General features: G+C 35.0%; 1 protein-coding gene across 1 annotated transcript in view; it reads right to left on the bottom strand.

Moving 5' to 3' along the window:
• Nucleotides 1-1,574: 1,574 nt before the first annotated feature.
• LOC125156982 (fibronectin type III domain containing protein 3C1-like) overlaps nucleotides 1,575-16,448 on the bottom strand; it is a 79,933-nt gene continuing 65,059 nt past the window's right edge. Inside the window, 1 exon segment of the mRNA XM_047843258.1 lies at nucleotides 1,575-1,693. Within this exon segment, the coding sequence (XP_047699214.1) occupies nucleotides 1,575-1,693 (119 nt within the window).

The following is a 16,448-nucleotide window of genomic DNA, read 5'->3' as shown; positions in this document are numbered from 1 at the left end:
GCAGCAATAGACTGACCAAGACTGATATAATTCAGGCTAGTCAGCACTCTACTTTCTTCCTACTCCTGTGTCAATAAGGCCTAGTGAGAAGTTTAACCTAAATTTCCACCTACCAGCACTAAGACTGAATAACAATTTGGGAAATAGAGCTGGTCAACACTCATATTCCTCCTTCACCTGCTATCAGCAGGGTCTGCTGGAGAGCTCAGCCTTTATCTCTACTCAGCATCAAAGATGCAAATCTAGGTGGTGAGAGGCTATATTACTTGGCGCCCCACTCCCCCATTCCCTTCCCATGGTGTCATTTAGACCCTACTGGGAACTGAGACCCTACTGGGAACTGAGTTTCCACCTCCACCCTACAGGAACACAGAGATGTTAGTCAGATCTCCATTTCCCCCTTCGTGGTATCATCAGGAACCTGTGGGGGGCTGAGCTTAGTCCACACTCAGAGACAGTAATACAGTACAAATAGTTGCTCTACTTCTGTTAGAAAGGTTTCAAAAAGGTGTAGATAGGAGAGGAATTTCCACCTTACCCAACTTTGCACTATACTTCTAAGGGATACTGCTTACTATGATAAGGATTAAATATAACCCAGACTCTTATAATATAATATTAAAAATGTCTAGAATAATCATTTGTTATAATGAGGACCAGGGAAATCAGAACCTGAATGATGAAAACAATCAAAAACAATTAATTCATCTGTGATGAATCAGAAATTTGAAGTATCTGATAAGGATTTAAGTAACCATCAAAAAATGCTTCAACAAGCAATTATGAGATACCTTGTAATAAATTTAAAAAATATTAAAAATCTCAACAAAGAAATAAAATATATAAAAGAGATAAAAATTTATAGAAAAGAACCAAATGGAAATTATAGAACTGAAATATATAATAACAAAAATAAAAACCTTACTGTATGGGTTCAACGGTAGAGTGGAGATGACAGAAGATAGAATCTGTGAACTTGAAGGCAGATTAATAAAATCTTGAATACATAAAGGATTTTAAAAGAAAAAATTGAACAAGGTTTCAGGGACATATGAAAAAATAACAAAAGAGATAATAGTCATATCATTAAACTCCCAGAAGGAGAGAAGTAAAAGAGTGTGAATTAAAAACTTGCCCAAAGAAATAATGAAAACTTCCCAATTTGGGGGAGAACATAAGCCAAAATATTAAAAAAACAGAATATCTAAAATAGGATAAATGTGAAGAAATCCACACCACCAAAACAATTCATAATTAAACTTCTGAAAAAAAAAACAAAGAAAAAATCTTGAAAGCACACAGAAATGGTGCATTACTTATAGGTGAAAATCAATTCAAATGACAAATATATCTCTTTTGAAACCATTTTAATAAGTTGCATAACATTTTTCAAGTACTGAAAGAAAACTGTCAACTACAAACTATATTAGGCAAAAAATATCCTTCAGGAATGAAAATATAAAGACACTCTCAGATAAAGAAAAACTAAGAATTTGTTGCCAGTAACACTCCCAATTAAAATTGGTTACAAAAAGCACTCTTTAAAAAAAAAGGAAATGATAACAAAAGAAGGCTTAGAACTTCAGAAAAGCAATGACATTGGGATTCTGATCCAAGTTGGTGACACAAAAGGCTCCTGAAATCATCTCCTCCCACAGATACACTGAAACCACAGTTACATATACAATTTCCTCTGAAAGAAATCCAGAAAATAGCTGAGTGACTCATAAACACCAGGCAAATGAGAGAAAAACCACATCAAAATTGGTAAGAAAGGCTGAGATACACTCTCGGTATAAACTCCACACCAGCACAGCAACATACAATGAGGGAGGAAACACAACTGCCAACATCTCCGTGAGGAATCAAGATTTTGGACCCAACATCTAGTATACCAGGTTTGAAAACTTCCACCTAACAGACAGGGCTCTAAAACGACCTATCCTTTTTTTTTTTTCCTTCCCCTCCCCCATGGGTTTCTGTTAAGTTTCTCAGGATCCACATAAGAGTGAAAACATATGGTATCTGTCTTTCTCTGTATGGCTTATTTCACTTAGCATAAAAAAAAAAAAAGTTAGAGTGGGAGAGAGCCAAAGCATAAGAGACTCATAAAAACTGAGAACAAACTGAGGGTTGATGGGGGGTGGGAGGGAGGGGAGGGGGGGTGATGGGTATTGAGGAGGGCACCTTTTGGGATGAGCACTGGGTGTTGTATGGAAACCAATTTGACAATAAATTTCATATATTGAAAAAAATAAATAAAAATAAAATAAAATAAAATAAAATAAAATAAAATAAAATAAAAATAAAACGGCCTATCCTGAAATCCAATGGGGGCATGCATCCATGAGACCCACAACACTAACCAAACAAAGAAGCAGTCTTAATTGGCTTGTTAGGACTCACACTGGCTATTCCCTCAGGTCTCAGTGCAGAGGTAGTAGAAACACCCATCTCCCAGTCTTTCCCTGAAAAAGGGCCTAATTGAATAGTTTTAAGGCTGTAACCTGAGGGTCAGGCTCCTAATTTAGCACACATCTAAGGGATGACTGAAATCTCCCTCTGCCACACTCCAGGTCACCAGTATCTCCTTGAAAGGAGCTTGTGCACATGTATGGCACCCCAGCATTTTGGTTGCAACCCAGAGGATGCAACTATTGATTTCCTGGCTTTTGTGACCAGTGAAACTTGCATCTGTAGGTTTCAGAATACTGTATCAAACAAAGAAACAGTTCTTGACTGGCTATAACCCAAGATCTCAGTACAGAGGCACAAGTTAGAAATACTCATCTCCCAGTCTTTCCCTGAAAGAGACTGTTTTGCCTATCATAGAAGCTATAGCTGAGGGTCCAGCTTCCAATAAGCTCAAATTAAGTGCCAACTGGTATCCATCCTTTTCGGACACTGACAGATATTGGCAACAACTTCAACTACTGGAACCACTAAGAACAAAGATGCTAGCTTGCAAAATCACTAAGGTTTGAGAGAAAACTAAGAGCTAGGACGAGGCCAAATGATAATGTTCATACCCTACACAAGGCTACTCCTTCAAGATTGTGGGAGAAGTAGATGTTTTATATATTGCACAGAAAGTCAGGTAAAATGGGGAAACAATATGTTCCAAACAAAATAATAAGACGAAACTCCAGAAACAGCTTTTAATTAAATGGAGACAAGAGATTTACCTGATAAAGAGTTCAAAACAGTGGTCATAAAGATGCCCTCTAGATCAGGAGAACAGTGCATGGATAAAGTGAAAATTTCAACAAAGAGATAGAAAGTTAAAAAGTACCAAGGAGATATCACATAGGTGAAGAATATAAAAACTGACATGAAAAATTCAATAAAAGTGCTGAACAGCAGACAAGATCAAGTGTTAGAAAGGATCAGCAAATCTGAAGACAGGGCAGTGGAACTCATCCACCATAGAAGCAAAAATATGAAAAAGACAGGACTTATGGGATACCATAAAGCAAATAAATATATGCATAACAGAGATCCCCAAAGGAAAACAGAAAGGGGAAGAAAGTTTAGTCAAAGAAACAGTAGCTAAAAACGCTATAAACTGGGGAGGAAACAGCCATCCAGATTCAAGAAGCCCAGAAAGTCCAACTAAGATAATCCAAAAAAGACCCATATCCAGACACATAATTAAATTGTAAAAAGTTAAAGACAAGGAAAAAATCTTAAAAAGAGCAAAAGAAAAACAACTTGTTACATGCAAGAGAACCCCCCATAAAAGTATCAGCAGATTTTTCAGCAGAAACTTTGCAAGACAGAAGGGAGTGGCATGATATATTCATAGAGCTGAAAGAAAAAAACTTCCAACCAGGAATACTCTACCCAGAAAAGTTGTTCTTCAGAATTAGAAAGATCAAGTATTTCCCAGACAAGCAAAACCTGAAGGAGTTCATTACCAACAGACTGGTCCTACAAAAAATGTTAAAGGGACTTTTAAAACTGAATGAAAGGACACTAACTAGTAATAGGAAAACATGAAACTATACATCTCACTGGTTAAGGTAATTATATAGTTAAATTCTGAATACTATAATGTAATGGTGGTGGGTAAGACATGTATAAATCTATTATGAATGTTAAAAGATGAAAGTACTAAAAACAGTTACAAAAATTTAATGGATACATAAAATTAAAAGATTTAAATTGTGCCATCAAAGACATAAAATGGGGGGGGGGTACAGCAAAAATACATATCTTTAGTACACATTTAAATTTAAGTTGCTGTCAGCTTAAAATAAACTGTTATAAATATGCTTTATATAAGCCTGGAGGTAATCACAAAGCAAGAACCTATAATAGATACACAGGAGATAAAGAGAATAATCTAAGGATATGACTGTAGAAAATTATCAAATCACAAAGAAAGCAAGAGAAGAAAAAAGAAACAAGAGAATTCTGGCAAAACAGCCAGAAAACAATGAACAAAATGGCAGTAGTAAGCCCAAACCTATAAATAATTACTTTAAATGTAAATGGATTCAATTCTACAATCAAAAGGCACAGAGTGTCTGATAAAATAAGGCCCAGCTATATAATGTCTATAAGTGATTTGCTTCAGCTTTAAAGACACACACAAACTGAAGGTGAAGGGATGGGAAAAGATATTCCATGCAAAAGGAAATCAAAAGAAGGCAGGGGTAGATATACATATATTAGACAAAATAGACTTTCAGCCAATTGTCAATAAGAGACAGATAAGGTTACTATACAGTGAAAAATGGCTCAATCCATTACAATATCATTTGTAAATATTAATGAACCCAACACAAAGCACCTAAATATATAAGGCAAATGCTAACGGACCTAAGGGAGAAATAAGCAACAATGCAATAATAGTAGAAAACTTTAATATTCCATCTTCAACAATGGATAGATTGCCCAAACAGAAAATTAGTAAGGAAACATGGGACTTAACCTGCATGTTAGACCAGATGGACTTAACAGACATTTATAAAACATTCTATATAACAGTGGCATACACATTCTTCTCAAGCACATATGGAATACTCTCAAGGATAGATCATATGTTATGTCGCAAAAAAAGCCTTAATGAATTTAAGAAGATTGAAATGATATCAAGTATCTTTTCCAACCACAGTGGTATGGAACTAGAAATTAATTGCAAGAAGAAAATTGGAAAATTCACAAATATGTGGAGATTAAACCACATACCACTGAATAGCCAATAGGTCAAAGAAGAAATAAAAAGAGAAATAAAAAAATATCTTGAGACAATTGAAAATGTAAATACAACATACAAAAATTTAATAGGATGCAGCAAAAGCTCTAAGAGAGAACTTCATAGTGATAAATGCCTACAATAAAGAAAAAGAAAGAGCTCAAATAAACTAAATTTACACCTTAAATAAAACAAACTAAACAAACTAAAAAAAGAAAACAAACTAAGCCTAGTATAATAATGAAATCACAAAATGAACTAACAGTAAACTAGTAAGAGAAATGAAATAACAAAGATCAGAGCGGAAATGAATAGAGACTAAAAAGAAAATAGAAATCAACAAAACTAAGACTTGGATGTTTTTCTTAAAGATAAACAAAATAGACAAACATTTATCTAAACTTACCAAGAAAATAAGAATAAGGATTCAAATAGAAATGAAAGAGGAGACTTTACAACAGATGCCATAGAAATACAAAGCATCATAAGAGTTTACTATGAATAATTACATGCCAAGTTGAAAAACGTAGAAGAAATAGATATGTTCCTGGAAACATACAATCTACTCCAACTGAATCATGAATAAATAGATAATATGAACAGATCAATAATGAATAAGGAAATTGATTCAATAATAAAAAAACCTCCCAATAAAGAAAAGTCCAGGACCTGACAGCATTACTAGTGAATTATACCAAACACTTAAAGAACTAATAGCAATTCTCAAACTCTTTCAAAAAATAGGAGAGAATACTTCACAACTCATTTTATGAGGTCAGCAGTATGATACTATACCAGACAAAAGCAGTACAAGAAAATTACAGGCCAATATCCCTGAGAAAGATAGATGAGAAACAAAAAATCCTCAAAATAGTAGCAAACCAAATTCAACAGTACATTAAGTGTATAATGCACTATGATCAAGTAGAATTTATTCCAGGAATTCAAGGATGGTTCAACATCTGCAAATCAATCAATGTGATATACCACATTAATGAAATGAGGGATAAAAGTCATATGATCAAAAAAATCATATGATCCTCTCAATAGATGTAGAAAAAGCATTTGACAAAATTATACATCCATTCAAAATAACAAATACTTTCAACAAACTGCTTACGGAGGAAATATACCCCAACGTAATAAGGCCAGATAAGACAAGCTCACAGCTAACATTATTCTCAGTGGTACAAAGCTGAAAATTTTTCCACCAAGATCAGTTACAAGACAAGGATCAGTTACAAGAGTTGTCACTTTTTAGTCAGCATAGTCCAAGGAGCACTAGCCAGAGAAATTGGGGAAGAAAAGGAAAAGGCATCCAAATCGTAAAGAAAGAAGTAAAACCATCCTTATTTTCAGATGATACATTATATGGAGAACATTCTAAGGACTCCACCAAAAAATTGTTAGAAATCATAATTGAATCCAGTAAAGTTACAGCATACAAAATGAATATACAAAAATCGATTGTGTTTCTATACACTAATAACAAACAATATGAAAGAGGGAGTAGGAAGACAATCCCATTTATGATTGTATCAAAAAGAATAAAATACTTAGGAATAAATTTAGCCAACGTGAAAGATTTACTGAAACTATATAAGACATTGTTGAAAGAAACTGAAGAAGACACGATTAAATGGAAAGATATTCTGTACTCATGGATTAGAAGAATTAACATTGTTAAAATATCCATAACTATCACAGAATCTATAGATTCAATGCAACCCCTATGAAAATTCTAGTGACATTTTTCACGTCAATAAAGTAAACAATTCTAAAATTTCTATGGAACCACAAAAGACTCCAAATAGCCAAAGAAATCCTGACAAAGAACAAAGGAGAGGCATCATACTTCCTCCTATCAAACTATATTACAAAGCTATAGTAATCTAAACAGTATGGTTTTAGCATAGAAACAGATACATAAATAAATGGAACAGAATAAAGACCCAAGAAATAAACAGGATATGTGGTCAGTTAACTTATGTCAAAGGAGCCAGGAATATATAAGAGGAAATGGATTATCTCCTCTAAATGGTAAACTGGGCAGCCATGTGCAAAAGAATGAAACTGAACCACTATCTTACATCATACACAAAAATCAGTAAAAAATGAGTTAATGGCTTCAACATAAGAAATGAAACTATAAAAATCCTAGGAGAAAACATACGGGGTAGGCCTCTTGACATTAGTTGTGGCAATGATATTTTGGATTTGACACCAAAAGCAAAGGAACCAAAAACAAAAATAAATAAGTGGGACTACATCAAACTAAAATCCTTCAGCACAGCAAAGTAAACATCCAAAAAGTTAGAAGGCAACCTATAGAATGGGAGAAAATATTTGCAAATCATATATCTGATAAAGGGTTACTATCATAAACATATGAGGAACTCATACAATTCAATAGCAAAAAAACTAATAATTCAATTTAAAACTTAGTAGAGTAAAAGAATAGACATATTTCCAAAGAAAACATACAAATACCCAACAGGTACATGAAAAGATGATCAACATGACTAAACATCAGAGAAATACAAACAAAAACTACATGCGATATTAACTCACACCTGTCAGAATGGCAGTCATCACCCTTTTTTTTGTATTTTAATTCCAATATACCTAACATACAGTGTTATATTAGTTTCAGCTGTACAATATAATAATTCAACAATTCCATACATCACCCAGTACTCATCACAACAAGTGTATTCTTTAATCCCCATCATCTATTTAACTCATCCTCCCACCCCCTTCCCATCTGGTAATGAAAAGTTTGCTCTCTATAGTTATAGTCTATTAGTTTCTTTCTCTCTCATTTTTTCCTCTCATTTTTTTTCTTAAATTCTACATATGCATGAAATCATGTCATATTTGTCTTTCTCTCATGGACTTATTTCACTTAGCATTATACTCTCTAGCTCCATCCATGTCACTGCAAATGGCAAGATTTCATTCTTTTTTTCCTGGCTGAATAATGAGCCTATACATATACATATACATATATACCACATCTTTTTTTAATGTTTATTTATTTTGAGAGAGATAGAGTGCAAGTGGGGGAGGGGCAGAGAGAGGGAGGGAAACAGAATCCCAAACAGGATCTGCACTGCCAGCTCAGAGGCCAATGTGGGGCTCCAACTCACAAACTACGAGATCATGACCTGAGCCAAAATCAAGAGTAGGACACTGAACCAACAGAGCCACCAAGGCACCCCATACATACCACATCTTTACCATTCATCTATTGGTGGATACTTGGGCTGCTTACATAATTTGGCTATGTTAAATAATACTGCAGTACACAAAGGGGTGCATGTATCACTTTGAATTAGTGTTTTTGTCTTTTGGGGGTAAATACCCAGTAGTGTGATTACTGGACTGTAGGGAAGTTCTATTTTTAACATTATGAGGAGCCTCCATACTACTTTTCACCGTGACTACACCAGTTTGCATTCCCACCAGCAGTGCTAGCAGGTTCCATTTTCTCCACATCCTAGCCAATGTTTGTTGTTTATGATTTTAATCATTCTGACAGGTGTGAGGTGATATCTCACTGTAGTTTTTTTTTTTCATCACTGAAGTTTTGACTTGCATTTTTCCCTGATGCCTAGTAATGTTGAACATCTTTTTGTGTGTCTGTAATACATTTGAACGTCTTTTTTGCACAAGTGTATGTTCATATCTTGTTTCCATTTTTTACATGTTTATTTTGAGAGAGTGTGTGTGCAAGCAGGGAAGGAGCAAAGAGGGAGGGAGAGAGAGAAACCCAAGAAGACTCCACACTGCATGGAGCCCAATGCAGGGCTCAATCTCACAAACCATGAGATCATGACCTGAGTTGAAATCAAGAGTTGGACACTTAGCCAACTGAGGCACCCAGGTGCCCCTCCACTCCCACTTTTAATTTGATTATTTGATTTTGGGGCATGGAGCTGTACCAGTTCTTTATATATTTTGGATACTAACCCTTTTTCAGATATATCATTTGAAAATATCTTCTCCTATTCAGTAGGTTGACTTTTAGTTTTATGGATTGTATCTTTCATATACAGAAGGATGTTATTTTGCTGTAGCTCCACGAGTTTATTTTTGTATTTATTTCCCTTGCCTCAGGAGATATATCCAGAAAAATTATTTGATGGCCAATATTAAAGACATTTATGCCTATGCCTCCTTCTAGGATTTTTATGGTTTCAGGTCTCATATCTAGGTCTTTAATCCGTTTTTAGTTTATTTTTGTGTATGGTGTTAGAGAGTGGTCCAGTTTCACTGTTTTGTATGTAGCTGTTCAGTGTTCCCAACACCATTTGTTGAAGAGATGGTCTTTTTTCCCATTGAATATTCTTTCCTGCTTTGCTAAAGATGGATCATATAATTGTGGTTTCATTTCTGAGTTTTCCTTTCTGTTGCATTGGTCTGTGAGTCTATTTTTGTGCCAGTACCATACTGTTTTGATTACTATACCTTTGTAATATAACTTGAAGCCCGGAGTTGTGATGCCTCCAGCTATGCTTTTTTTTTTTTTCTCTCCAAAATTGCTTTGGCTATTCGGGTTCTTTTGTGATACCATAAAAATTTTAGAATAGTTTATTCTAGTTATGTGAAAAATGCCCTTGGTAGTTTGAAAGGGATTGCATTAAATCTGTAGATTGCTTTGGGTAGCATAGACATTATAATAATATTTGTTCTTCCAGTCCATGAGCATAGAATGTCTTTCCATTTCTTTGTGACATCCTCAAATTCTTTTAACAATTTTTTATAGTCTTCAGAGTTCAGCTCCCTCATACCTTTCATTAGGTTCATTTCTAGGTATCTTGTTTTTTTGTTGTAATTGTAAATTGGATTGTTTGCTTCATCTTTTTCTACTGCTTTATTACTGGTGTATAGAATACAGCAGATTTCTGTACATTCATTTTGTATCCTACAAATGGGAGTCTTTCGGGTTTTCAATACATAGTATGATGTCATGTGCAAATGGTGAAATTTTTACTTCTTCCTTACCAATCTGTATGCCATTTATTTTTGTTGTTATTGTCTGATTGCTGTGCCTAGGACTTCCAGTAGTATGTTGAATTAAAGTGCTGAGAGTGGACATCCTTGTCTTGTTCCTGACCTTAGGGGAAAAGCTCTGAATTTTTCCCCAGTGAGTATGATGTTAGCTGAGTGTTTTTCATATATGACCTTTATTATGTTGAGGTATATTTCCTCTAAACCTACTTGCTTGAGGGTTTTTATCATTAATGAATGATGTACTTTGTGAAATGCTTTTTCTTCCTCCATTAAAATGATCATGTGTTTTTAATATTTTCTCTTATTGATGTGATGTATTACATTGATTAATTTGCGAATACTGAACCACCCTTGCATCCCGAGAATAAATCCCACTTGATTGTGGTGAATGATTTTTAAATGCATTGTTAGATTCAGTTTGCTAGTATTTCGTTGAGAATCTTTGCATCTATGTACATCAGAGATACTGGCCCATAGCTCATTCTGTGCTGTCTTTATCTGGTTTTGGCAGGTGATAGTGACCTCATAGAATGAATTTGGGAGCCTTCCTTCTTCTATTTTTTGGAATAGCTTGAGAAGAATAGGTATTAACTTTTCCCTAAATGTTTGCTATAATTCATTTATGAAGCCATCTCGTCTTGGACTTTTCTTTGTTGGGGTTTTTTGATTATTGACTCAGTGTCTTTGCTGCTAATTGTTCTGTGCAAATTTTCTATTTCTTCCTGCTTCAGTTTTTGTAGGTTATATATTTCTAGGAACTTATCCATTTCTTCTAGGTGGACCAATTTGTTGACATATAGCTTTTCATAATATTCATTGACAATTGCCTGTTATTTCTGTGGTGTTGGTTATTTCTCCTCTTTCATTTGTGATTTTAAGTTCTCTCTCTCTTTTCTCTCTCTCTCTCTCTCTCTCTCTCTCTCTCTCTTGCTCTCAATAAGTCTGACTAGAAATTTACTGATTTTGTTGATCATTTCAAAGAACCAGCTCCTGATTTTATTGATCTGTTCTATTTTTTTTACTTTATATATCATTTATTTCTACACTGATCTTTATTATTTCCTTCCTTCTGCTGTTTTGAGTTTTGTTTGTTCTTCTTTTCTAGCTCCTTTAACAGTAAGATTAGGTCGTTTGAGATTTTTCTTGATTTCTGAGTGGGAAGGAAAGACAAAAAGTGACAAACACTAGAAAAGAACAGAGAAAATCTCTAGAAATGATAAAACCAGTAATAAAATGGCACTAAATACATATCTATCAATAATTATGCTAAATGTAAATGGACTGAACACTCTACTCAAAAGATATAGGGTGTCATAATGGATAAAAAACAAGACCCATCTATATGCTGCCTACAAGTGACTCAGTTTAGACCTACAGATACCTGCAGATTGAAAGTGAGGGGTGGAGAAACATTTATCATGCAAATGGACATCAAAAGATAGCTAGAGCAGTAATACTTATATCAGACAAACTATATTTTAAACCAAATATAGTAACAAGAGATAAGGAAGGTCACTATATCATAATAAAGGGGGTTATCCAATAAGAAGATCTAAAATTTGTAAATATTTATGCCAACAGCTTGGGAGCACCCAAATATATAAAATAGCTAATAACAAACATGAAGGAACTCAGGAACTCATTGGTAATATACAATAATAGTAGGGGACATTAACACCCTACTTACATCATTGGACAGATTATCTAAACAGAAAATCAACAAGGAAACAATGGCTTTGAATGACACAGTGGACCAGATTGACTTAACAGATATATTCAGAACATTACATCCTAAAGCAGCAGAATACACATTGTTCTCAAGTGCACATGGAATATTTTCCAGAATAGAATACATACTAGGTCACAAATCAGGCTTCAACCATTACAAAACATTTGAGATCATACCATGCATATTTCCAACCACAACACTATGAAACTTGAAGTCAACAACAAGAAAAAATTTGGAAAGACCAAAAATATATGGAGGTTAAAGAACATGCTACTAAAGAATGAAGGAGTCAACCAGTAAATCAAAGAAGAAATTTTAAAAATACATGGGAACAAATTAAAACAAAAACACAATGATCCAAAACCATTGGGATGCAGCAAAAGTAGTCACAAGAGGGATATATAGCAATACACGACCAACCTCAAGAACCAAGAAGCATCTCAGATAAACAACCTAACCTTACACCCAAAGGTGCTAGAAAAAGAACATAAACAAAGCCTAAAGCCAGATGAATAAGTGAAATAACAAATATTAGAGTAAAAATAAATGTTATAGAAACAAATAAAAAAAAAAACCAGAACAGATCAATGAAACCAGGAGCTGGTTCTTTGAAAAATTTAATAAAATTGATTAAGCCCTAGCCAACCGTATCAAAAAGAAAAAAGACCATGGGGCGCCTGGGTGGCTCAGTCGGTTAAGCGTCTGACTTCGGCTCAGGTCATGATCTCACGGTCCATGAGTTCGAGCCCCACATCGGGCTCTGTGCTGACAGCTCAGAGCCTGGAGCCTGCTTCAGATTCTGTGTCTCCCTCTGTCTCTGACCCTCCCCCGTTCATGCTCTGTCTCTCTCTGTCTCAAAAATAAATAAACATTAAAAAAATTTAAAAAAAAAGAAAAAAGACCATAATCAATAAAATCACCAATGAGAAAGGAAAAATAACCAACACCACAGAACTACAAACAATTATAAGAGAATATAATGAAAAATTATATGCCAACAAATTGGACAACCTGCACAAAATGGATAAATTCCTAGAAACACATAAGCTACCAAAACTGAAACAGAAATAAATAAAAAACTTGAACAGGTCAATACCCAGCAATGAAAGTGAATCAGTAATCAAAAAACTCCCAACAAACAAAACTCCAAGACCAGGTGTCTTCACAGGGGAATTCTACCAGACATTTAAAGAACAGTTCATATCTATTATTCACAAACTATTCTAAAAATAATAGAAATTGAAGGAAAACCTCCAAACTCATACTATGAGGCCAGCTTATCCTGATGCCAAAACCCTACAGGGATTCCACTAAAAAAGCAAACTACAAGCCAATATCCCTTATGAACATGAATGTACAAATTCTTAACAAAATACTAGCATATTGAACCCAACAGTGCATTAAAAGATCATTCACCATGATCAAGTGCGATTTATTGCTGAGTTGCAAGGGTGGTTCAATATTCACAAATCACTTAATGTGATACACCACATTAATAAAAAATGGGATAAGAACCATATGAACAATAGATGCAGAAAAAACATTTGACAAAGTACAGCATCAATTCTTTTTTTTTTTTTTTAGTTTTTTTTAAGTTTATTTATTTTGAGAGAGAGAGTGCAAACAGGGTAGGGGCAGAAAGAGAAGGGGATACAGAATCTGAAGCAGGTTCCAGGCTCTGAGCTGTCAGCACAGAGTCCGATGCAGGGCTCGAACTCATGAACCATGAGATCATTACCTGAGCCAAAGTCAAACACTTAACCGACTAAGTCACTCAGGTGCCTCGTATCCATTCTTGCTTAAAAAAAAAAAAAGGAAAAAAAAAACTTCAACAAAGTAGGGATAGATGGAACATACCTCAACAAAATAAAGGCCATATATTAAAAAACTCATAGCTAGTATCATCTTCAATGGGGAACAACTGAGAGCTTTTCTTCCATGGTCAGGAACAAAACAGGGTGTCCACTCTCACCACTTTTATCTAACATAGTACTGGAAGTCCTAGCCTCAGCAATCAGACAACACAAAGAAATAAAAAGCATCTAAATTGTCAAGGAAGAAGTCAAACTTTCACTATTTGCAGATGACATGATACTATATATAGAAAACTCAAAAGACTCCACAAAAATATTGCTAGAACTGATACAGAAAACTCAGCCAAAATGAAATGGACATCTGAATATCCCTATAGCCATTAAAGAAGTTGAATTCATAACTAAAAAGCCCCTGAAAGAGAAATCTGCAGGTCGAGATAGTTTCACTGGAGAATTCCACAAAGTCTTTAAAGAAAAAGTAACACCAATTTAAAATAATATTTTCCAGAAAATAAAAGATGAGAGAGTTACCAATTCCTTTTATGAGGAAAGTATCGCCCTAAAACCAAAATCCAAGAGTGTAGAAAAAAACCCCAAAAACCAATAACTCATTTAGATGCAAAAAACCCTCAACAAAATAATGGCATATCAAATCCAGCACTGTACAAAAAGAATTATACACCAAGACCAAGTGGGATTTATTTCAGCTATGCAACCCTAGTTTGAAATTGAAAAACCAATGTAACTTTTTATACAAACAGGATGGAGATGAAAAATCATATGATCATATTAATTGACACAGAAAACACATTTAACAAAATCCAACACCCATTAGTGATGAAAAAAATCTCATAAAGTTAGGAATAGATGGGGACTTCCTCAACTTATACAGAGCATCTACAAAAAAACCTACAGCTAACATCATATGTACCAGTGATTTCCTCCAAAAACAAAGCAAAGATGTCAGCTCTAATCAGTCTTAATCTTAATTCAGCCATTGCAATAAGGTGAGTAAAGGAAATAAAAGGCATCCATGTTAGAAAGGAAGAAATAAAACTACTTATTTTGCAGATAATATGATTATCTACATAGACCACCACCTGGAATGTACAAAAATCTCCTAGAACTAATATGTGAGGTCAGCAAGGTTGCAGGACACAAGATCAACACCCCCAAAATAACCCACATTTCTAGTTACTAACAACAAACATGTATAAACAGACATTCAAAACAGAATACCATTATACTCTTTAGCTCCATCCATGTCATTGCAAATTGCTAGAGAGTATAACGCTAAGTGAAACAAGTTAGTTAAAAAAATACCATATGTTTTCCTTCATATGTAGCATTTAAGAAATAAAATAAAGGAGCAAAGGGAAAAAAAGAGAGAAAAACAAAGAAGCAGACTCTTAACTATGGAAAACAAAACTTATGCTTACCAGAGGGGAGGGGATGGGTTTATGGGTTAAATAGGTGATGAGGACTGAGGAGTGCACTTTTTGTGATGAGCACCAGGTGATGTATGGAATTGTTGAATCACTATATTGTGCACTTGAAACTATTATAACACTGTATGTTAACTGTACTGGAATTTGAAATAAGAATAAATAAATACATACATACATACATCGTATATACATATACAAATACATAAATAAATACATAAATAAAGTATGTATTTAAAAACACAGTACCACTTACCATCACTTCTAAGAAAATATTTAGGTATAAATCCAACAAAACATATACTGTACATGTATGCTGAAAATTGCATAATGCTAATTAATCAAGAAAGACCTAAATAACTAAAGAGACATACCATGTTCATAGATGGGAAGACTAAATATAGTAGAGATGTCAGTTTTCTCCAAGAAGATTTATAAGTTTAATGTAATTTCTATGGAAATCTCAGCAAGTTTATTTATAGATATGTGCAATCTCATTCTAACTTTCATTTGGAAAGTCACCAGACCTAGAAAAATCAATCTTGAAAGAGAAAAAGAAGGTGGACAAAACCACTCTACTTAATGTTAAAGCTTACTATTTAACTACAGTAATCAAGACAGTGTAGTATTAGTGGAGGGAAAGATACATAAGTCAATGAAACAGAATAGAGGACCCAGAGAGAGGAAGTATGGAAGATGGCAGCGTAGGAGGACACTGGGCTCACCTCGTCCTGCTGACTGCTGAGATTCTACCCACATCGACCTAAATAACCCAGGAAACCACCGGCAGACTAGCAGAATGTACTCTCTGGAGCCAAGCATAAACAAGAGGCCCACGGAAGAGGGTAGGAAGGGTAGAGAGGCAGTGCGTGCTACATGGACTGGCAGGAGGGAGCCAGGGCGGTGGAGGGGCAGTGTGCCGGGCAAGGCAGAGCCCCCGAAGTCTGGCTTCCAAAAGCAGAGGGGCCGGACTGTGTGAGTTCTGACAGCCAGCAGGACTTAACATCTGGAATGTTAAAAGTCGACAACTCTGCTCTCAGAGAGCAGTGAGGGTGAGAGGATGCTGGGAGGGAGAGTTGTTGAGCCCAGGAAGACAGAGTTCAGCTGCCGAAATTCCAAAGGGAACTAGTTCCTGTCACTGAACTTGCTTGCACCATGCACACGCCCAATGCTGTGTTTCTGTGGATCCACCCCTCCAACAGCCCTGTCTACTCCTGGTGCTGCAGGGCCCCTCCACAGGGGAC

Source organism: Prionailurus viverrinus, chromosome X (assembly GCF_022837055.1).
Source record: "Prionailurus viverrinus isolate Anna chromosome X, UM_Priviv_1.0, whole genome shotgun sequence".
Classification (NCBI taxonomy): Eukaryota; Metazoa; Chordata; class Mammalia; order Carnivora; family Felidae; genus Prionailurus; species Prionailurus viverrinus.
Note: the sequence above shows the minus strand (reverse complement) of the source record. Positions and strands in the feature narration are given on the sequence as shown.